The sequence below is a fragment of the Sinocyclocheilus rhinocerous genome, unplaced genomic scaffold (genome assembly GCF_001515625.1).
Source record: "Sinocyclocheilus rhinocerous isolate Xijiao unplaced genomic scaffold, SAMN03320098_v1.1 scaffold20, whole genome shotgun sequence".
Taxonomy (NCBI): Eukaryota; Metazoa; Chordata; class Actinopteri; order Cypriniformes; family Cyprinidae; genus Sinocyclocheilus; species Sinocyclocheilus rhinocerous.
Genome location: NW_015640468.1, coordinates 2,267,252 through 2,289,428, shown reverse-complemented (window position 1 = coordinate 2,289,428; position 22,177 = coordinate 2,267,252). Strand labels below are relative to the sequence as shown.

Sequence of the window (22,177 nt, the reverse complement as noted above, 5' to 3'; positions counted from 1 at the left end):
GAGCGCGGAGAGAGAACAAAACAAAACGCCGGTCACGAATTAAAAGTACAAACCGAAGATTTGCAAAGAAAAATGTCGGAGGATTTCAATATAAGCCAAGAGGAGACTGGTTTTCCTTTGCTAAAGTAAGGAAACTTTGCTTCCTTTGCTCCTATAAACAAACTCGTGAGACTAGCGTATCTCAGAGACAAGCGCTGCACATACGTCATACGCCTTCCAACTGTATGTTAGTGGATAATACCAATAAAAATCTCGCAATGCTGAAAAATACATATTGTCATTTATTTTTGAATCTTGTAAGTAGGCCTAAATCCTACAGTTACAATAAAAAAGTCTGAATGATGAAAAATTATTTTTGATCAAGTATAATATGCACCAATATGTGCTACAATTAGCCTATAGTGCATTATTTTCCAGTATTCATCAAGTATTTTCCTACTTAAGCTGTCTGGCTGTATACAGTCTTTTATTTGTACAAAATAACTCAAAGTCAAATATAAACACGCCTTACTCAAAATCACAGATTTTGAGAATCAACTTTTTGAGGAAAAAAACAAGCCTTAAAAAAATAAGCATTAAAAATATTGTTACCATAATTTAAGTAGATAGCTCATACCATTTTACGGTAATAGTAGGTAACAGAAGGAATGCAAAAACAGCTGTTAAGCCGTTTTTTGTTTTTTTTTCGTTTTTCGTTTTTAAGCCCTGGCTCTCACCAATCATAGTTTCTTGCTACAGATGGTCTATTAATGGGAAATGAAAAGGTCTGGGGTTTTAATGCTTTAGAAAGCGTAACCACTCGCTTGGGTCACAGCGACCAGCGTTCAGAGTTTTTGAGTTAGTTTACATACAAAAATGTAAAAAAAAATAAAAATGTTTACGTCGCATAGTTTAATTCTTAATATGGATTAGAGTGTTTGTCTTGTGATATATATATGTTTACTAATAACCGACCACTGGTATGTAGTAACATACAGCATATATGTTAGTGGAAAATACCAATAAAAATCGCGCAATGCTGAAAAAATGGCCCTACGGGTTGGGGGGACCAAACATTGTATTTTTCCTATGTCTTCCTAGCCAACGGACAATCAGGTGAGACAAAGGTCCCACGACCGATCTAAAGAAAATAAATAAATAAATCAAAGATGGACGCACACTGCACATTGTTTTGAAATCAATTTATTTTTGTAATTAAAAAAAGTTTTAAGAAGGCTTTTTATGTGCAATCATTTTTTTTATTAGCTTTCAAATTCTGTCAGTTTTATAGCTAACAAACAATATGGATTTGAAGACATGAAATGTTATTTCCAATAATTTATTATAGAGTGAATAAAACAGCTTGTGAATAGTCAAATAACGTTATTTACTTCAGAAAAGACATCAATACAGGCTAACATAAGTTAAGGAGTTGGAGCAACTGGCAACTGATTTGTACTTTTGGTACTTTTAATATAAAATATTTCAAATTGTGTCAGTTTTGTAGCGAAGTACAAACAATATGTGCTACAATTAGCCTATAGTGCATTATTTTCCAGTATTCATCAAGTATTTTCCTACTTAAGCTGTCTGGCTGTATACAGTCTTTTATTTGTACAAAATAACTCAAAGTCAAATATAAACACGCCTTACTCAAAATCACAGATTTTGAGATTCAACTTTTAGAGGAAAAAACAAGCCTTAAAAAAATAAGCATTAAAAATATTGTTACCATAATTTAAGTAGATAGCTCATACCATTTTTTTTACAGTGTGTTTTTCACGCTCTTTAATGTGGCGTGACAGATCGCTATATTCGCCTCAGTTAAAGCTGCATGTGAATCAATCATCTTTTCGATTACAATGAGACATTAGTTTCATTAAATTACACAAATTTTTTTTTGTGAAAAGCACAAAGCTTTATTGCTATTGGGGGCAGTCGCACTACACATAATAAATGCAATCGAAGACTTGAAATTCCTGCTCCTAATCCGGGCCATTTGCATGCGCAATACTCTCAAAATATTATAACTTTAATTTCTAATTGCTACGACATAATTCTTGTAATTTTGACTTTATTCTCAAAATATTTCGACTTTATTCTTGTATTGCTACAACTTTATTCTTATTTTTTTTCTCAAAATATTATCTTAGATTTTTTTAAAGGGGTCATATGATGTTGCTAAAAAGAACATTATTTTGTGAATTTGGTGTAATTAAATGTGTTTATGCGGTTTAAGGTTCAAAAAACACATTATTTTCCACATACTGTACATTATTGTTCCTCCTCTATGCCCCGCCTTTCTGAAACGCGTCTGAAAAGCGAGGTGTGCTCTGATTGGCCAGCTATCCAGTGCATTGTGATTGGCCGAATACCTCAAGCATGTGACGGAAATGTTACGCCCCTATTTGTGTCATGACCTACTGACTGAAGTAAGTGCCAGCTTGCCGGAGCTTAAGGCTTGATTGATAGTTGTTCAGTGGCGTCACAAAATGAAAGAACATGAAATTCTCTTGAAGACTGGAGCGTGTTAAGGATATCGTCCTCTTTTGGAGGGCCAAACAAAGTAGTTTCGCTTTCACAACGAAACACAGCGTCACACACGGCGGGCTAGAGTGAGCAGCGGCCGGCGGCCTAGAGTGAGCAGAGGCCGGCGGCTAGAGTGAGCGAAGGCCGGCTTGAGTGAGCGGAGGCCGGCGGGCTTGCGGCAACCACAGCGTCTTCACGACATGGCTGCAGCGTCAACAATACTACAGTGAGAATAAAAGTTATGCCTTCTTTCTTTGCGTGAACATTTGGGCGGTGTTATGCAAATCTTCCCACATAGTGATGTAGATATGTGGGGGCGTGTTAGAACGAGCCGTTTTAGGTAGGCGTGGTTGACTCAACTTTTATAAATATCTCTTTGGATTTGAGACTTTAGTCTTTGCAACTTTACAGATCTTCTTTATGCACCAAGAGCTTGTAACACTCCAAAGAGAAAGGAAAAATTGAAATCGCATCATGTGACCCCTTTAAAGTGGCACTAAAATGCAGTCGTACATAATGCTATACGCCTTTATTCTCTAAATATTATGACTTTAATCTCATATTGCTACGACTCTATTCTCAACAATATGGCTACGACTTTATTTTCGTAATTTTTATTTTATTCTCAAAATATCATGACTTCTATCTCGTAATCTTATTTATTTATTTGTTTATTATTTTTTTACTTAATTTTTTTTTATTCTTTTACGTGGCACTAAAACGCCATCGTAGATCTTGTCTGGGTTTTTAACTGCAGTCTGGTAGGCTACAATATTTGCCGGCTAGTCATAGCAATAAAGCATCATGTTTTATTACATTTTGGCAGAAATTAAACTATTTTTATTCCAAGTTATTTTAAAATGTTTGCTGCAATGTTAAAAAATACACTACTATAAAATTGCGATTTTGGGAGAGAAAAAAAAAAGTAAGTCACACATACGTTGCATTTTGCATTTAGAAATAATTTTTAACACTAAAAACAGCTATAGGTCATATTTTCCCTCACTACTCAAATTGTCTAAAGTTAACAATATTCAGGCTATATAAATGTCAAGCCAAAGTGAATTAATTGAAAGTGAAACTGAAGCCCCCTCTCATTTGGCACGAATCCAAATGTTTCCATAGTCGCCACATAATGGATACTTCACTCGCATTTTCAGTCTAAAACATCATTCACACATAACAGCACAGTGAGGCTGTGGTCTCGCTGAACGGTACAGATTTTAATGTAATTGACATTTATTTATTTCAGAGATTTTAATTTAAAAAACTACAGCTAGCCAATTTAATAATTTCATAATAATAATATATAATATAATAATAATAATAATATTTATTTTCTAGCGCCTTTAAATGTTTCATCTCAAAGTGCTTTACGTAAACAAATAAATCATCAAAATGCGCCATTAAAGATTATAAAACAAGCAAAAAGAGGAGAAATACATTCAAAACACTTGAAAATAAAATAAAATAATATGGAAATAATAAAATCATTTTCAACCAAAAGAAAGGTACAAATTATTCAGAGCAACATATCGACCATGCCCCTTACAAAAAACCTAAAAAAAAAAATATTACAGCCACAGTTTTAGAAAGAAATTTATTTATTTGGTATGAAATATTAATAAGAGTTTTGGCACACCTGACTGAGTGGCATTGTTCTAAAATAGGGTTTTAATTCTGAGATGATAAATTAGTCTTGGACAAGTGCGCCGGCGTGTTGACTTGGATTATTTTCTTATAATAGCTTAAGAACTTAAATAGTTGTTTTTGGTCATAATAGTAGAACATCATTCATATAGCTACTTTGTATATTAGGCAGCTTGAAATGTGGAATTGAAATAAGCAGTCAAATCGAAAACAAAATATAAAACTTTATGCAAATATGTATGAATGACCACTTTTGCATCACTCAAATCGTTTTTTAATTAACTTTTAGTAAGACTAATTAAATCAGCATGCTGACTTGACTAGCTTAGTAGCCTACATATCGCCAATGCCTGCGGAAAGTGCAATAAAGTGTGCGTTTACAAATAATGAAACCGTGAATGGGTTTTCCAAGTCCTTTTAACAAAATATTTGTGTGAATTATATTTTAAAGTGATATTCTAATATAAATAGGCTATTTCATGTATTATGCTATCAGACACTATCAGAAAACAAATTCCTGATTAGAGATCTCTAAAATGCAGCTATATTGAACATGGCACCTGATGACTAATTTAATATTTTTTGTTCCGTCATTTTACTTTATTTACTTTAAGATATAGATTGTACTGCATGTTAGCTTGCTTATTGTGCCCAAGAGCATAATTTATATAAGCCCACATGTCTTACTAACAAGAAACTATGCTTCTAACCACAGGTCGAGAGCTGTAGTTCCAACCATGTAAGTTTACGTCACTGTTTATGAATACTCCTTTGAACTATGGTTTCGGGAAACACCAAGTCATTGAACTAAATAAAATAAAGTAATATGGAAATAATAAAATCATTTTCAACCAAAAGAAAGGTACAAATTATTCAGAGCAACATATCGACCATGCCCCTTACAAAAAACCTAAAAAAAAAAATATTACAGCCACAGTTTTAGAAAGAAATTTATTTATTTGGTATGAAATATTAATAAGAGTTTTGGCACACCTGACTGAGTGGCATTGTTCTAAAATAGGGTTTTAATTCTGAGATGATAAATTAGTCTTGGACAAGCGCGCCGGCGTGTTGACTTGGATTATTTTCTTATAATAGCTTAAGAACTTAAATAGTTGTTTTTGGTCATAATAGTAGAACATCATTCATATAGCTACTTTGTATATTAGGCAGCTTGAAATGTGGAATTGAAATAAGCAGTCAAATCGAAAACAAAATATAAAACTTTATGCAAATATGTATGAATGACCACTTTTGCATCACTCAAATTGTTTTTTAATTAACTTTTAGTAAGACTAATTAAATCAGCGTGCTGACTTGACTAGCTTAGTAGCCTACATATCGCCAATGCCTGCGGAAAGTGCAATAAAGTGTGCGTTTACAAATAATGAAACCGTGAATGGGTTTTCCAAGTCCTTTTAACAAAATATTTGTGTGAATTATATTTTAAAGTGATATTCTAATATAAATAGGCTATTTCATGTATTATGCTATCACACACTATCAGAAAACAAATTCCTGATTAGAGATCTCTAAAATGCAGCTATATTGAACATGGCACCTGATGACTAATTTAATATTTTTTGTTCCGTCATTTTACTTTATTTACTTTAAGATATAGATTGTACTGCATGTTAGCTTGCTTAAAGGAGGGGGCTTTGTAGAAAACGAAGCGTTTGAGAGAGGCGGGGCATAGAGGACCTACAATAATGTACAGTATTTGAAAAAATTATATGTTTTTTGAACATTAAAGCATGTCAACATGTTCTGTTACACCAAATACACAAAATAATGATCTTTAAAAAAGCATCATATGACCCCTTTAAAGAAATCTGAAAAAGCGCCTGCAGGGAGCTCCGTGATCACGCATGGCGAATTGCAGGCTGCCGCTTGAAAAAATACGCATTCTTAAAGGCCACATCTGTAATAGAGTACAATATGGAATAAAATGAGTTCATGTTTTGCTTTTATAGTCTTCAATTATAAACAAGTCTCTAATGCGCATGCAACTATTTCCTGTGAAGGTCTGACAGATAAGATGCGCGCTGATTTCAACATTATGAAGGATCTTGCTTCACACACAAGGCTGAGTCCTGAACAGAGAGAGAGCAGAATTAACCGCTTAATCTCCAACATCAACAGGTACAGATTCTACCAGCCCTTAAAGGAGTAGTTCACTTCCGGAATGAAAATTGTTATCATTTACTCACCCTCCACTTGTTCCAAACCTGTATGAGTTTCTTTCTTCTGTTGAACACAAAGGAAGATATTTTGAAAAATGTTGGTATCCGAACAGTTTATGGGCACCATTGAGATCCATAGTATTTTTTTTCCTACTATGGAAGTCAGTGGTTCCCATCAACTGTTCGGATACCAACATTTTTCAAAATATCTTCATTTGTGTTCAACAGAAGAAAGAAACTCATTCAGGTTTGGAACAAGTGGAGGCTGGGTAAATGATGACAGAATTTTCATTCTGGAAGTGAAATACCCCTTTAAGCTTGGTATTAATATACCTTATCAACTCTCACATACACTCTACTTCCCTTCAGAAATGCAGATGTGCAGAATGAACTGACTACTTGGGGTCTGAGCTTTGAGAATAGACTACTGAGTATGAATGGAAGGGTTCTGCCCTCCGAGAGGATCATACAGGGAGGCAGAGCGGTAAGAGAGATGAAATCACATCCCAGCAGGCATTCATAATGTAACAGGTTTGATTATTCTTTCATTTTCATCTCGTAGTATGAGTATAACCCATGGACAGCAGACTGGTCTAAAGAAATGAGAGGTCTCCCTCTGATTAGCTGCATGTCTCTGGACAACTGGTTGATGTTCTATACACGGCGAAATGTGGACGTTGCCCAATCTCTGCTACAAACTCTCCACAAAGTGTCTGGGCCCATGGGTATCCGCATGCAGAGGGCCATCATGTGAGTTGTATGAAATTTTGAATGTTAAAAACTTTCCATTTAATTTTTATGTTAATAATTATTCCTGCCCAAGCAGGATTGAGTATGAGGATCATCAGGAATCTCTCCTGAGAGCCCTGCAACAAAATGTAGCACGTGAAACACAGATGGTGAGTCTGGCAATCACATGCATGCACAATTTGCATATCCAGAGCTTTTGTTTCAAACTGCTTCTGTGCCTTTCATAGGTTGTGGTGATCTTGCCTACCAATCGAAAGGACAAGTACGACTGTGTGAAGAAGTACCTGTGTGGGGACTGCCCCACTGTTAGTCAGTGTGTGGTATCTCGCACCATTAGCAAACCTCAAGCGGTTATGACTGTGGCCACCAAGATTGCTTTGCAGATAAACTTCAAAATGGGAGGAGAGCTGTGGAGTGTAGAAATCCCAGTAAGACTCAAATTATAGCTGTTAGAAATTATAGCTGCTGGCTTGTGCCAAGTATCAGATTTCACAATGAATCTTTGTTTTTCAGCTTCGGCAGCTGATGATCGTAGGTATAGACTGTTACCACGATACTGCTGCTGGGAAGAGATCCATTGGAGCACTGGTGGCCAGTCTGAACCAGGGCATGTCCAGGTAACATAATAATTAGAAAATGGCACTGTTTAACTAGATACAGTTAAAGTTTGTGCTCAGCATTATGTTGGACTGGTTGGGCAATAAAACAAAAACATTGTCATGAATAGTACTACAGTTAATAGACTACAGTTAAAAATATTTTAGATATTCAGATTGTGTGGTTGGGCATAATTATTGTATAATGTTACCTTTTGTTACCTTTTCAGGTGGTTCTCCAAGTGCGTCTTGCAAAACCGTGGTCAGGAGATCATTGATGCACTAAAAGGGTCTTTGCAAGGTGTGAAATGTTGAAAATTCTAATTTTGGCAATTTATCATCTTTTTACTTTTTCTACAGAGGTTGCCGGAGACGTTAAACGACATCACACCGAACAGGGAAAACTCATTTACTCACTAGTGCACTTTTACAACTTCATTGCAAACCATTCTAACTCAAACTTTCCAGCTTGTTGATTTTAAATAAAGATTGTAGAAGGCGTTGGAAGCTTAATAGTGGTTAAGTTATAATAGCTTAATTTATAGTCTTAACATTAGCGTTTTACTTCTGACTATTGTATTTAGGCTTCAAAATACATAAAAGTTGTGTTTGTAATTTGTAATCAAGATTATCTTGAACAAATTGTGTTAAAATAAATTTATTTTGGTCAAATGTTATTTTCTGCAACAACCCAAAAGTTTTTTGTTTTTTTTCTCTCGAGGGAACTAGAGTGACGTTAACCGAGTGGCCTACAAAATTATGTCTTCCCTGCAGCACTCTATACTGAAGCTATTTGTCTTTTTAGCTGCCCTGAAGGCCTATCTGAAGTACAACAACTCTCTGCCCTCCCGGATCATTGTGTACAGAGATGGAGTTGGAGATGGCATGCTGCGGAGCGTGGTGGACTACGAAGTCCCTCAGATCATGCAGTCCATCAAGACCATGGGGCAAGATTATGAGTGAGCCACACTTCATGTTGACATATTTACACTTTGGGGATGTTAAATTCCCTTGGTTGTAATCATATTTACATTTTGCGTACAGGCCCAAGCTGTCAGTAGTGGTGGTGAAAAAGCGCATCAGCTCCAGATTCTTTGCCCGGATTGATGGCAAAATTGCCAACCCTCCTCCTGGGACAGTCATTGACACTGAAGTCACTCGTTCAGAGTGGTGTGTATAGAGTCATTAAGCCTGATATCTATCTATATATCACAGGGTCCTGGTGGGGCCTTAAAAAGTCTTAAAATGTCTTGCATTCAGTTTTATCAAATTTAATCTTATAAAAGGTCTTACATGGTATAACAAAAGACTTAAATATAATTTTAAGAATCTTAAATCTGGGGACAAAAAAAAAAACAGGATCAAGATACAGTCTGATGTGATGATTAAACTTAAAAGGATACGAGTTTAAATATGAGTGCTGCATGTTTCAAATTAAAAATGCTGTTTGCAATCAGTGAATACCATGGATTTATGTTAAGTGATTAATACTGTTAAATTAAGACATTTTACTGTATTCAAAATATATAGTCCCAGTGTATTTTGGGCTTATTTCATATTTAAAAGTCCACATTATGCATAAAATCTTTTTTTCAGGTTATTGGTGTTTTGGTTGCACAAATTGTATCTGCCATTTAATTCAATATAAACTCTTGTAGCTTCTCTCTGGGCCACGTTGTCATAGGAAGGAAAGATTAAGAACATTGTTTAACATGTTCAATGTATAGATTTTTACTAATGTCTACACAGTATTTTTTTGCATTTCTTTAAACACATTATCATTGTTTAAGTAAAATCCAGTATCAATCGACCTCTAATTTGCATGTATTGATATACTAGTACATAAATCAATTTCAAGAAATGTGTATATTGAATAAAACATGTCTTGAGGTTTTAAAAAGTCTTAGATTTTGTTTTAAAAACTGAACAGATACCTTAATATTAGCCATTTTCATTCGTAAAATAATGCAAACTGCTCACCTTTATTCTGTACTACATCTGCTTTCACTCAGGTATGATTTCTTCATAGTAAGTCAGGCTGTGCGCTTTGGTTGTGTCGCACCTACTCACTACAACGTGGTGTTCGACAGCAGCGGCTTCAAACCAGATCACATGCAGAGACTCACCTACAAACTCTGCCACATGTACTACAACTGGCAGGTAGTAACCAATGTAAGATCACTACATCAGTATCATACTACTGTTAATAGTCTATAATATTATGTTCTGTCTTACATATTCTTCATGGTTGACTTTCTGTACCACTGATATTAGGCATCACAACATTACAATGTACAGCATGACATTTATTTTTAGACAATATGTCACAAGGGTTGCTGGTATTGTCTAAAAATAACTGTTCTTCTTTTTTCCCATGCACCTTGTTGATCGTGTGAAGTTACACCAAAACAATTACACCGCATGACATCTATAAAAGAGAAATTTCATAACAAAAAAGGTTGTAACATGCATCCATAGTAGTTCACACGAGGGTAGTTAGTAGTGAGCACACTATAGTAAAACCATTAAAGAATACTATGTTTCTGAACTTTGCTTCGCTTTATTTCAGGTGGAGGAGGTCAGAGGTGTAATTGATAAGATCCCTTCCCTAGTTAATGAGGTGAAGAAGAAACATAGTGTGATCCTTTCAACCCCCAACCCTGATGAGAGTAAGTCATCATTAACCAAAGACTGTGAAATATGAGTAACAAGGTGGTGCTGGTTAGCAGGTTGAAGTGGTTAATCACCTTTGAGCCCTTGAGCGAGGCACTTAACCCCAGTTTGCCCCAGTGAGATGTCCCTGCAGTAAGTGTACTGTGAAAGACTTAGTTCACCCAAAAAATTAAAATTTTGTCATTATGTACTCACCCTCAAATTGTTCCAAACCTGTATGAGTTTCTTTCTTCTGTTGAACGAAAAAGAAGATATTTTGAAGAATGTGGGTAACCAAACAGTTGATGGTAGCCATTGACTCAGACTGAAAAAAAAATACTATGGAAGTCGATGGCTACAATCAACTGTTTGATTACCAGCGTTCTTCAAAATATCTTTATGTTCAGCAGAAGAAAAAAATTAATGCATGTTGAAACATCCTGAAAGTGAGTAAATAATGACAGGATTTTTATTTCTGTGTGAATTATACCTTTAGGTCTTATTTAACATCTTTTTTAAACCAGTGTTAAGGCCAGTTTTAGCCATGTTTCACCTTCTGCACTTTATAAGTGGGTTAAAATGACACCACAGATAGTTTATAGATCTTATTTGTCCAAATTACTCACTTAATTTTAGCTTTCAACCTCTTTGTTTTATTACAAAATGGATGACAATGGCTTCGCGTCATTCTCCTGTTGTCTATGACTGAGCGCACATTCAAACTTTCTGTCATTCATTTATATTCACACAAAAAAAACTGATACTCAGGGTTTAGTCCAGCACAAAGGAACGGTTTTTATAACTCTCTGCCCAGAAGCACATAGCCTTATAACAGCGCAAGACCATGGGATTCCTCTTCCAGAAATATCACATCACATTACTCTTTACCAGTACACTCAGGAACCAGGAAAACTGCTTTAGGGAAAACATTTTTCACATGTATTGCACACACACCCACCGTTTTACTTGGAAGCATTTGTAATATCTAACTAGTGTTCATGGCTATTATGAATGATGGTGTCTACCCATATCGACTATATGTATAGAAAATCATTCAAATGAATAAGAAAATGAGACCACAAAAAAGTTACCATTGGGAGTCAAGTTTGGGCATGCAAGGAATTGTTTTCCCATCACATTCTTAATTTTCAGTGAGTGTGTTGGGTTAGTTATGCTGTTACTTGCAGGGCATGTATAGGACGTGCAGGCAGGAATGTGAGATTGAGATAAAGACATCTGTGAGGGTGTGAGTGTTTCTGCAATGAACTAATATATGCTCATTTTTCTTCTACACACAAGTGTAATATTTCTTTGTGATATATGTTCAGTGAATCCTCAAGTTGATAGTAAAATTGGAATATCTGTTTGAGGATTGTGCTAATGGATGTGTAATATTTCTCCTTTTTAAGAGTCAGCACAGTCATCTGTAGTTACTTTTCTTCCATATACCTGCGTGCATTTTATATTTTCACATATAACAAACCACAATATTTCTCCAACATGACACATCGTAATGTAAGAGTGCTTTACATGGGCACAATTGTTCTGGAACGGTTATCTCTGGGAGAAAAAAACCCTCAAATTTTGATAGCCGATTTTTAGTTTAGCACGTGTGAGTTGCATATCAAGTGAACATCAGGCCCTGAAGCATCAGGAAAGAGTCTCTATGTAATTTAATCTGCAATGTAATTTAAGCAGTTTTTGGAAACTAAAGAACATTGAGAAGAATGTTTATTTGAAATCTTTTGTAACATGAATGTCTTTAGTGTCACGTTTTATAAACTTAATGCATCCTTGCTGAATAAAATGATAAATTTCTCTTATTCTAAAATATGCCTTTGCTTTCAGGAACAAAAGAAGAATTGGAACAGCTCACAGTGGAAATCAAGAAACATGCCAACTTTGTCCGGTCCAGCCTCAAATGTGAGTTGGATGTTCTGCTTTGGCCTGTTGAGGATAGTGAAGATAAGAGTACCATTGCACTTGGACAAGAAAATTAATTGAATTCTCATCTATTTTCTTCTTAGCAATGCAACAGAATCTACCTCCAGATGAACAGATGAATCAAGCCTCAGTGGATGCACGCATTCAGAAAACACAGGTATTAAATCTTTGCCTCTTTTTTTTTCATCCAACCATCCAGTACAGTCATTTTTAATCCCAAATTGATCTAATGCCCTTATTGTCTCTCTTTTTTTTTAGTACACTAACTTGTCACGTAAGTTTGTAGAGGTCATGACGCGATATAATGAAGCCCAAATGGCATTCAGAGAGAAAAGCAAAAGCAGGATTCAGAGACAGCTGGAGATCAGTAAGTCACACATGAGTAACTTCATACATTCACAAGCACATATGTACATACGATACCTTAAAACTAGCTTACTAAACTAGACTATTAACAGCTGACAAAATCTCCACCCAAACATAAAAGCTGCTGTCAGCTAATGAAGATTTGACAGATGAACTCACTGTTCGATTGGACTCTTGTCGTGTCAGAAAGTGATAAGACTTTCAGTTTTATGGACGTCGCCATCTTTGATATTACTTTGGTCACTGTCACTATGGTAACTGGTAAGGAAAACGGGCTTGACTCCCGTTGCACATTCATACAGACAGTATTCGAGACGCTACTGTAAGTTGCTGTGTGAACGGGACATTTTGAGTCTCACACCTGTAAGTAAATGCTGTTGTCAATCCCAAAAACTGACAGTATGAACGTAGCCATAGAGATTTTTAAAAAGTCTTAGGTTTATATTGGATATACATTAGATAAATTGGATATTTTATTGTGCAGCTTATTTCCTCTTTTTATATTTAGATTACCTTCCCATAGGGGTGTAACGTTACATGTATTTGTCCCGAACTGTCAAGGTATGGACCTCACAGTTCGGTTTATGCAGTCAGACAATAAATACAGTCAGTCATAGGCAATCAATCCAGAAGGGGGCGTGCGCCGTAACGCAACACTAACCGTCACAACAGGAAAGAGCAGAAGAAGAGATGATCTATGCACCAACCCAAAAGGATCGTAATCTATTTATTTGGAATTAAGCAACAATTCTATCTCCATAAAAATAAGAACGGCGAGTCCAGATGGCACACAAGAGATTGAAGAACCACCTGCTTGTTTTAAATCAGCACTGTGGGAAAGTTTCCAGCAATAAATCGGAACCGGTTTTTAACTCCGGTGTCTGACACCTTTGTCTCTTTGTTTACGTTGAATACGTGCCCTCTAGTGGCGAAAATTACATATTGTGCCTTTAAATCTTGAAATTATACAATCTAATTGAAATCAAAAACAACTGCTCATGCTACATATATGTAGCACTGCTGTCTGTTCATAATAAATGAAAAAATAAATTTCCTGTTGTACCGAACTCGTATCGAACCGTGACCCCAAAACCGTGGTATGTACTGAACCATGATTTCTGTGTACCGTTACACCCCTACTTGACCATTATTCAACGCTTACTTAATTGTCAAAAACACTAATTTATAATTTAATAGTTTATAATTTATTAACACTGTTAAATGTAATCTCATAATAAATATCCATTTTTCATTGTGGAATTGTGTTCAATAAGGACAAAAAATATTGCCTAGTCATTTTTGTCTACTTCTCTTTTCACCTGACATGCTGCATTTGAAATTTATTTTGAGTAACTTGTGGTCTGACATGTACTGTAGTGCAGACCTCTGAACAGACTGTGTGTCTGTGAATTAGTCCCAGTGTGAGTGGATTAATGAGGTACTTTCTGTGCTTTACAACATATGAAACGGAGCGGGTTGTCACCGGAGACTCTAAAGGCAAGTGTTACCTGGGCAACAGGGCTCCAGAGATCCTGCTATACCTCTGCACAGTGGGCCACAGAATGTCATGTGATAGGATGATGAGTAATCAGTCATGTGACTGACATGATTTGCATAAAGACCCAGTTACCCCTCTGCTTTGCATTTGAAACAAATTTCCTTGAAAGGTTGTATTTTTTGTTAGGGGACTTTATTTCAATGATGCGTATGTGTGTGTGTGTGTGTGTGGATAAGAGTATGAATTTGTGCCCTGGTCACATTATATAAGTTTGTGTGTATTTTTCCAGTGGCCTTTATATTGATGGTTTCAGCCATTGTAATGTTCCCTCTCATTTTCCCAGCTGAATCAATATAGTCCCCAAGGCGTACTTAGCATGACCACACACACATACATACAATCACACAGTACACACATATACTGTTCCATGACACAAAGCCAAACAATTATACAAATGGACTAGCAACCCGCTATTAGCAATTGCTGGTCATCGTTTCATGTTTACCCTTGACAAATTCACACACAGACAGCCATTTATCAAACAAATGATGGCCTAAACAGGATCGGCGAGTTTGTGAGAAGAGTGTTGTTTTTATTGATCTGTTACGCTCTGAATCTTGTAGCTGGACGAATTACAACTAATGAGGAATTGGAAGAGATGCTGGAGACTGGAAACCCTTCCATTTTCACCTCCGATGTGAGTTTGCTTCTGAAAATGACTCTTTCCAGTCTTACTGTAGGTTGAAGGAGGGAATATTAACGTGCCCCTATTATACCATTTTTAAGGTTGCTAATATTGTTTTATATGATTCGTTGAAGTTTCTTGCAAAGAAATTCACTGAATCAGTCTCTCTAAACCCCTCCTTTCCGTGAGCCCTCACTGCTGTGATTGGTCAGATGGCGCAGTCCTTTGTGATTGGTCCAGAGCCGTAGCGAGATTGGCTCTGGATTGGTCTACCACGTACAGTGCGTGTTGGAAACGAAACGCCCATTGCCATGACGGAATGACAGCCCTGGAGACTTGTCAATACATAGAAAAGATGGTATCGATTGTACCTTACCAATTCGAGCCGGAGTCTGATGATAAAACGGTTGAACTGGCTGATCGGCAAAACAAATTTACTCTCACAGCGTAGGATAAAGCGTCTTCTCGACATGATGTTAACCACACGGAAATTTTACTGTTGTGGGCGGGCAAGTTGGAATTCCTGACGACTCGTTTAGGAGATTGCGAGCCAACTTTTTTTTATAGACAATAACTTTATTTATCGTGCACTGTCGGATTCACAACTTTGCAGATAGTTTATGTTCACATACAGCTACATGACACACTGCATGAAAGGTAATATTCAAAAAGGTATAATAGGGGCACTTTAAAATACTGCAGCTCTCATCCAGAGACAGTTTTCTTTGGGTTATCATTTTACTGTTTATGTGGCATGACATGAGAGCAACACATTTTTCAACAATTGGCACCCTCTGCTGGCTGTTACTTTGCATTTTCTGTAATTGTCTGTTTAAAGCAGGGGTCTCCAAACTCGGTCTTGGATGGCTGGTGTCCTGCAGAGTTTAGCTTCAACCCTAATCAAGCACACCTGAACCAGCTTATCAAGGTCTTACTAGGCATACTAGAAACTTCCAGGCAGGTTTGTTGAGGCAAGTTGGCGCTAAACTCTGCAGGATACCGGCCCTCCAGGAACGAGTTTGGTGACCCGGAAGGCCAAACAAAGTAGTTTCGCTTTCACAACGAAACAGCGTCACACACGGCGGGCTCGAGCGAGCGGAGGCCGGCGGGCTTGAGAACGGCGCGGCCGGTGGGCTTACGGCAACCACATGTGACGACCCCGGGCTGGACTCTGCTTCATCCACGGTGAAAGCCGATCCGGCGATCCACAGCACGAAGTTGATGTATTTCCTCAGCGACCAGCACAGATCAGCTCTAGGCATGACGAAGCGGATATCGTCCTCTTTTGGAAGGCCAACCAAAGTAGTTTCGCTTTCACAACGAAACACACAGCATCTTCACGACATGGCGGCAGCAACAATTCTACAGCGAGAATAAAAGTTACGCCTTCTTTCTTTGCGTGAACATTTGGGCGTCGTTATGCAAATCTTAAGTTTGGGGTCGGTAAGATTTTTTGAGGGATTTTGAAAGAAGTTTCTTCTGCTCATCAAGGCTGCATATATTTAAACATCCTTTCTGAATAAAATAATTTATTGAACCCAAACTTTTTAATGGTTGGGTACAATAACAGGGGACTTTAAAAATGACACCAAAAAGTATCATAACGTGGCCGATATGATTCTCTAAAGACTAAAGAGGTCAACATGACTTCCCATTTATTGTAATTAAATGCAATTCTTTATCATTTCTCCTTACACTGTGTCCTAACTACACGCGACGCGACGCTGTGACACATGATAAAAGGTATCTTTTCCAAGTTTTTGTCCTAACCAGCCACGACGGCGATACGTGAAGTTTCTATTTTAGAAACGGTTTCTATTTCTGCAACGTCTGGAACAACAACATACAAACTATGACAATGATAACCTCAGGTACTGAGTATGTGCTTTATTCAATGTTAAAAGTGTTTCATGTGAGTTTGAATATCATTGTGCATGACTTTTATAGCCATACTGAAAGCATCAACAGACACTTTACCTCAGATCTTGAAAATAAATGAAAGCAAACATGTACGTTAAAACTGAGAACTCGATGCGAACCAACAAGTGTTTTCCATGACAAAGAGTCAGTCACTCAGTATGTAGTTTTAATAATGTTAAAAAGGTTGAATATTTATGAATTAGATTATAACCTTGTCCATTTCGTTGGGAGTGCAGTGTGCTTCTCACTTCTGAATAGCTGTGATATTTTAGGTGATTCTGTCGCGTTGTTTTTTTTGTTTTGTTTTTTGGAAGAAAGAAAGTGCTTCAGGTTTTTAAAAACATGGGAAAGAGTATGACAAAATTGTCTCATTTTGGGTGATCTGTTCCTTTGTTTTATGCTGTGTTGTCACTCTTTTTAAGTTTCTAGAGGCTGCTAAAAGATCTCTGTTTTCAGATCATCTCTGACTCTCAGATAACTCGTCAGGCCCTTAATGAGATCGAATCTAGACATAAAGACATCTTGCGGCTAGAGTCCAGCATTAAAGAGCTTCATGACATGTTTGTGGACATTGCCATGCTTGTTGAGACCCAGGTATAGTATACAGTAATCAGTAATCTTTATTGATGTTTGTTCACTTACTAGTTAACCTATACAGCATTCGTTCATTAACTCACTCATTTATGTTGTACAGGGTGAGATGATTGACAACATTGAAAAGAATGTAACCAATGCAGTAGAGTATGTCGGCCAAGCTAAAGTGGAGACCAAGAAAGCTGTGAGGTACCAGACACAGGCCCGCAGGGTAAGATATTTTAGAATATACAGATGTTTTAGAAGCCACAATATAATATATAATAGCTTTGCTTCTAATCGGAGTGTGTAGTGTTGTGATTAGGCTGTTGATTTTGTTCATGAGGTCTTTAGTGATTTTTTTTTTTTTTATTAATCTGGAATAAAGGCCACAAAAAGTGTCTCAATATTGTGCTCTGTTTAATGTTTCAGATTATGTCTGAACTGTCACTAACTTATGCTAACCCGTCACTAGCCATAGAGGGTTGGTAACGGGTTAGCAGCCCTTTTCAGCTTTCAAAATTCACTTTTAAAAATGTTCACATACATATTACCATAAACTTTCTCCACATCAGATGTTTCAATTGATGCTTCAATTTTTGATTAACACATTTAGCTTTATCCTTTCACAATATGCTTTACAGGCTAAAGAATATTCTATGGAATTTTAAACAGTCACTAAGTTCTTGAAAAATGCAATTATTATAACACCTTTTTGTCTTATACAGAAGTACATCATTCTTGCTCTCATTGTTTTGGTGGTGCTTGCTGTGGTCGCACTAATTGTTGGATTATCTGTGGGCCTGTCTGTTAAAACCACTACTAACTCCGCCTCCTCCAGCTCTAATGCAGCCAATCCTGTCTAAGCATGGTTTCCAAGGTAGCACCCAGTACTCAATCATTAACTATCTCATCTACTATCACTTTGCCTCTATTTAAATCCAGTTTGAATGTGGTGACAGCTTTTTATGGGAAAGATTTAATGGCTCAAAGATTCAAATATGTTTTAATCAATGCCAGTTTATTTGCTTCTAACCAATTAGAAAAAAAGTGATGAAATGCCTTTGATAACAAAAACGGGTACATTTACGTTTAGTAATTAATTTCATACATAGTGAATTTTTCTCTGTTGTTTTTTTTTTCTGTCTGTCATAGAAATTGGTTTGTGTTGCCATTTGTGGAGCTGTGTGCAGCATCATTCTTCTTATCATCCTCATTGGAGTTTACAATGATTAGCCACCTAGAGCAAAACTTTATTCCCTTTAACATTACTGTGCCTTTGAAAAAAAAGAGAGAAAATTTGAGTTTTTGTTTTGACTGAAATTTAAAATATCCTGCTGCATACAATAACTTAAAAACTGCTCTTGAATTTGTTACCAGTGAATTGTGTAGAAGATGGCACTGATTTATGATCAAAGAATTTCCTTTTTGACTCACATGCTTTGCCATTTCACTACAACAATCAGAGGTAATTTTCTGTCTTTTTATTTATTCAATGATGGTGAATAAATTTTGCACAATTGAGTAATGTTTTGTAATAATACAATATGTAACATTGGGTACTTTGTTCCTTGGGAGGTCTTGACTGACAGTGTGGAGTTAAAAACAATCCAGCACTGTGCACTTAAGATATATTTTAATAACAAAAGAAATTATAATGTTTGTATTCAAGAGTCACAAGTTCATTTCAGCTTTTACACAATGGTTTGACAGTGTTCGATATGACAGATGGCTCCACATAATATGATGTCAGATCTGTGAACAATGTTACAAAGCATGTTTTAATCACTGTATGCTTTTCTTTTTTGTCTCTTAAATATGACTGTGCCTGAATGGAATGTAACCATATAGTCAAATGCTCACAAAGTGTATTGTAAAATAAATGTGAGTTGCTCACTGCTCAATACTGTCTCTTTCTGTTTTTGGTGAATGTTTATCACATAAAATAGCGTGCAAAAGTTTGGAGTTGTAAGATTTCTCTTTTTTTGAGAGAGAGAGAGAGAGAAATTAAAAGTGCTTGATAACAGATAACAACTTCATTCCATCTGCATTAATTTATTTACATGGTCTTTGCACTACGGTAAATGCAGAATGTCCAAAAAACCACTGTCCAGTAAGTCAACCATCCACTCTGTTAATGATGACATCACTGTTACCATGAGAACCTCAGTATGTGTGACAAAGCTGAAGCAGGTGCATAGATTGATGCTCATGGGATTTTACCCTGGACACAGCAGCTGTGAAAATCTCCCTCGAACACACTCACACACATTAGACAGTCTGGATAGTGTCTGTGAAAACCATATGCACTTACACTGTTATGATGAAAGCTGAAAAAAAATGCCTCTCATGACGACGCTTTCAGGACATCCTATCTCTGCTATTGAGCTGTGAGTGAGTGGGCAGAAGCACAAACATTATGTAACGGAAATGTTTCTGCCTCAGAGACAGTAAGAGAGCATCCACATACACATGAGAGAGAGAGCCAGTGAAAAGTAAATGAAAATCTCACCTGACCTGGTTAGGGTGAGTGAATAAAGAGATGAAGCTGAAAGGGGAGACCGTGAGTGTTTGTAACAGTGATGAGACAGTCGGTGCTTTCCTCTCATTCTGTGTGCGAGTCATTGTTTGGCTGAGCAGCAGTGTACTGGAAACCACAGAGAAGGACAACTAGGAAAACGTGAGTGCATGCATAGGTATGAAGGATTTGCATTTTGAAACTTTAGAGAGGCTGGTTTTCAATTAAATCCAAAAGTTACCAGATTATTGAAGTTTTACTTTAAGTTTTTTGTGTACTACAGAGCCCCACACATGACATGTGGGAAATATAGCCTATATGGCCACAAATTAAGAACTCGTTGCCTTGTTTTAGTAAAACATGGCCACATTGTACTAAAACGAGGGAATGAATAAATAAGTCGTAGGGACGAATTGTTAATTCGTGGCCACGATAAACATATTTTTGTCCGCAGGTCATGTGTGGGGCTCCGTACGAAGCCAGGAGTCGTGTGCAAATATTAAAATTCCTTCTCTGTAATACACATCTTTAAACAGTTGTGTAATTGATTTGTTGGTCTGTGTATCAGTCAGATAATTGTTAATGAATTTTTAAAAACAATTAAATGTTTTGGGATGTACATTACCGTTTAAAAGTTTCTTGTTGCTTGAGCAGTAAATCAGCTTATTAGAACGATTTCTGAAGGACCATGTGACACTGAAGACTGGAGTAATGATGCTGAAAATTCAGCTTTGTCATCACAAGAATAAATTACATATTTTAAATTACGTTATTTTAAATGGTCATAATATTTCACAATATTACTGTTTTTACTGTAAGGCGTCTTTCAAGAAATTCTTCCAAAAACTTTTTAAAAAATCATACTGACCCCAAACATTTGCCCAGTAGGGTATATATTACTTAAAAAGTCAACCAGGTTGACAGTTTTATAGTTCTTTTTGGTTTTACTAGTCTTGTGCTCCAGTTCATGACATTACAAGGTGTTTGTTAGAAAGATGTAATGTTGATATTTCTACAAATACTTGTTTTATAAACAGTTGTTTAATGAATAGTTATAGTTAACTATTTAACTATTTGTCCTCTACTGAAAAATAACAATTCTAACATTTCAAAAATAGATTAAAATATAGTTTTTATGCTTTATGTTGTTAATACTGCCAGGAACATTTGGGAGAATGGCACTAGGGATGAGAAAGAAAAAAAAAAGAATAATTTATACTTAAATAATTTTACTGTTGATGTGTAATTCATTGTGTTATTCAGTCATTGTTTACACACAAAGGTGGCTTCTTAGAGCTGTTTAAAGTAATTGAGAACAAAACTCTCTGCAGTGGGATTAAATCTTTTTTGTCTTTTTGCAGAAATGTGCTCTCGCCTGCACTGTTAATTGTTTAATCGGTTTTGCTTTCAAACATGGTATGTTTGATTGCATAAAAAGGCACAAAAGGAACTCCATATTTCGTGGAATGGCCCTTGTGAAGCTCCAGCAGGTTTGTCTGTATAGGCTCGGAGGGGATGGATTTTTCTGCATCCTCATTTTCCAATGGACTGCTATCGAGTGACTCTATTCATAGCCCTTGCCCCGTCCCAGGCAAGCCATGTGGCCTCTCAGCAGTACTACACCGCACATCTGTTCAGCTGCTTTCTTTCTCCATTATCATTTAGTCAGACTCATTTAAGATGCAGTGCTATCAGAGGGGATTATGTTCACCCCTGAGAGGGCATTTCCTGTTCCTGTCCCTCCTCAAACCGCTTTCTTCATGGCCATTTTCTGTACAGTAACGATATAATCCAGCGCCCGTTCTTACGTAACTCCAGTGAAGTACAGATATTAATAATCCCACGCGGCCTGTGGCACGCTGGCTCTGTGACATCACCGTCAGCCACAGCAGAGTATGACTAGAGCACTGTGGGTAAACACGCTTAAGAGCAGGACATGGAGCGGTTTGCTGGAGTTCACAGAGAGCAGGGCTGCCAATGTGTAGATTATTCATAGATTATGGGTCATGGTATGTACCACTTTTGCAAACAGATGTGTGGATTAAGACATTTGTAGATTACAGTCTGTGGATTGATTTTTGTAGAGTATGTTGTGTACAGTAAATATTAATATATGCTTTCAGTGTATTTGTATTGTCTTTGGGTATTATGTTTGCATTTATTATGTTTGTTTAGATTATTAGGGATTATTGGATTTATAACTGGAAAATATCATACATACATGTGTTTACAAAAATGATTTATTTAGTGCATGCAGGGTCATATCAATGTTCATGCTTATGTGAAATGGCTCAGAGTGTGTGTGTGTGTGTGTGTGTGTGTGTGTGTGTGTGT

At 36.6% G+C, this 22,177-nt stretch overlaps 3 protein-coding genes across 3 annotated transcripts in view; all 3 read left to right on the top strand.

Annotated features, from left to right (window-relative positions):
• LOC107753152 (piwi-like protein 1) overlaps nucleotides 1–10,391 on the top strand; it is an 18,187-nt gene extending 7,796 nt beyond the window's left edge. Inside the window, exons 10-20 of the mRNA XM_016569275.1 lie at nucleotides 6,183–6,300; nucleotides 6,711–6,825; nucleotides 6,904–7,091; nucleotides 7,168–7,240; nucleotides 7,319–7,519; nucleotides 7,605–7,708; nucleotides 7,918–7,988; nucleotides 8,493–8,646; nucleotides 8,732–8,857; nucleotides 9,700–9,847; nucleotides 10,257–10,391. Coding sequence (XP_016424761.1) covers nucleotides 6,183–6,300; nucleotides 6,711–6,825; nucleotides 6,904–7,091; nucleotides 7,168–7,240; nucleotides 7,319–7,519; nucleotides 7,605–7,708; nucleotides 7,918–7,988; nucleotides 8,493–8,646; nucleotides 8,732–8,857; nucleotides 9,700–9,847; nucleotides 10,257–10,391 — 1,433 coding nt within the window. The remainder of the gene's footprint in view (nucleotides 1–6,182; nucleotides 6,301–6,710; nucleotides 6,826–6,903; nucleotides 7,092–7,167; nucleotides 7,241–7,318; nucleotides 7,520–7,604; nucleotides 7,709–7,917; nucleotides 7,989–8,492; nucleotides 8,647–8,731; nucleotides 8,858–9,699; nucleotides 9,848–10,256) is intronic.
• Nucleotides 10,392–12,366: 1,975 nt separating this feature from the next.
• Nucleotides 12,367–22,177, top strand: part of LOC107753130 (RIMS-binding protein 2-like) — a 162,605-nt gene continuing 152,794 nt past the window's right edge. The window contains 2 exon segments of the mRNA XM_016569256.1: nucleotides 12,367–12,440; nucleotides 12,542–12,650. Of these exon segments, the coding sequence (XP_016424742.1) occupies nucleotides 12,588–12,650 (63 nt within the window). The 5' untranslated portion in view covers nucleotides 12,367–12,440; nucleotides 12,542–12,587.
• Nucleotides 13,907–18,563, top strand: LOC107753129 (syntaxin-2-like). The gene is made up of 4 exons (XM_016569255.1): nucleotides 13,907–14,844; nucleotides 17,209–17,346; nucleotides 17,447–17,557; nucleotides 18,054–18,563. The coding sequence occupies exons 1-4, from the start codon at nucleotides 14,806–14,808 to the stop codon at nucleotides 18,189–18,191; spliced, it is 426 nt and encodes a 141-aa protein (XP_016424741.1). The 5' UTR covers nucleotides 13,907–14,805; the 3' UTR covers nucleotides 18,192–18,563.

What these genes read in the sequence shown, in the direction of transcription:
- LOC107753129 (XM_016569255.1), top strand. Translation starts at nt 14,806, where the DNA reads ATGCTGGAGACTGGAAACCCTTCCATTTTCACCTCCGAT. An exon ending in CCATGCTTGTTGAGACCCAG is followed by an intron (nt 17,347 to 17,446) that starts GTATAGTATACA and finishes TATGTTGTACAG; the next exon opens with GGTGAGATGATTGACAACAT. An exon ending in ACCAGACACAGGCCCGCAGG is followed by an intron (nt 17,558 to 18,053) that starts GTAAGATATTTT and finishes TGTCTTATACAG; the next exon opens with AAGTACATCATTCTTGCTCT.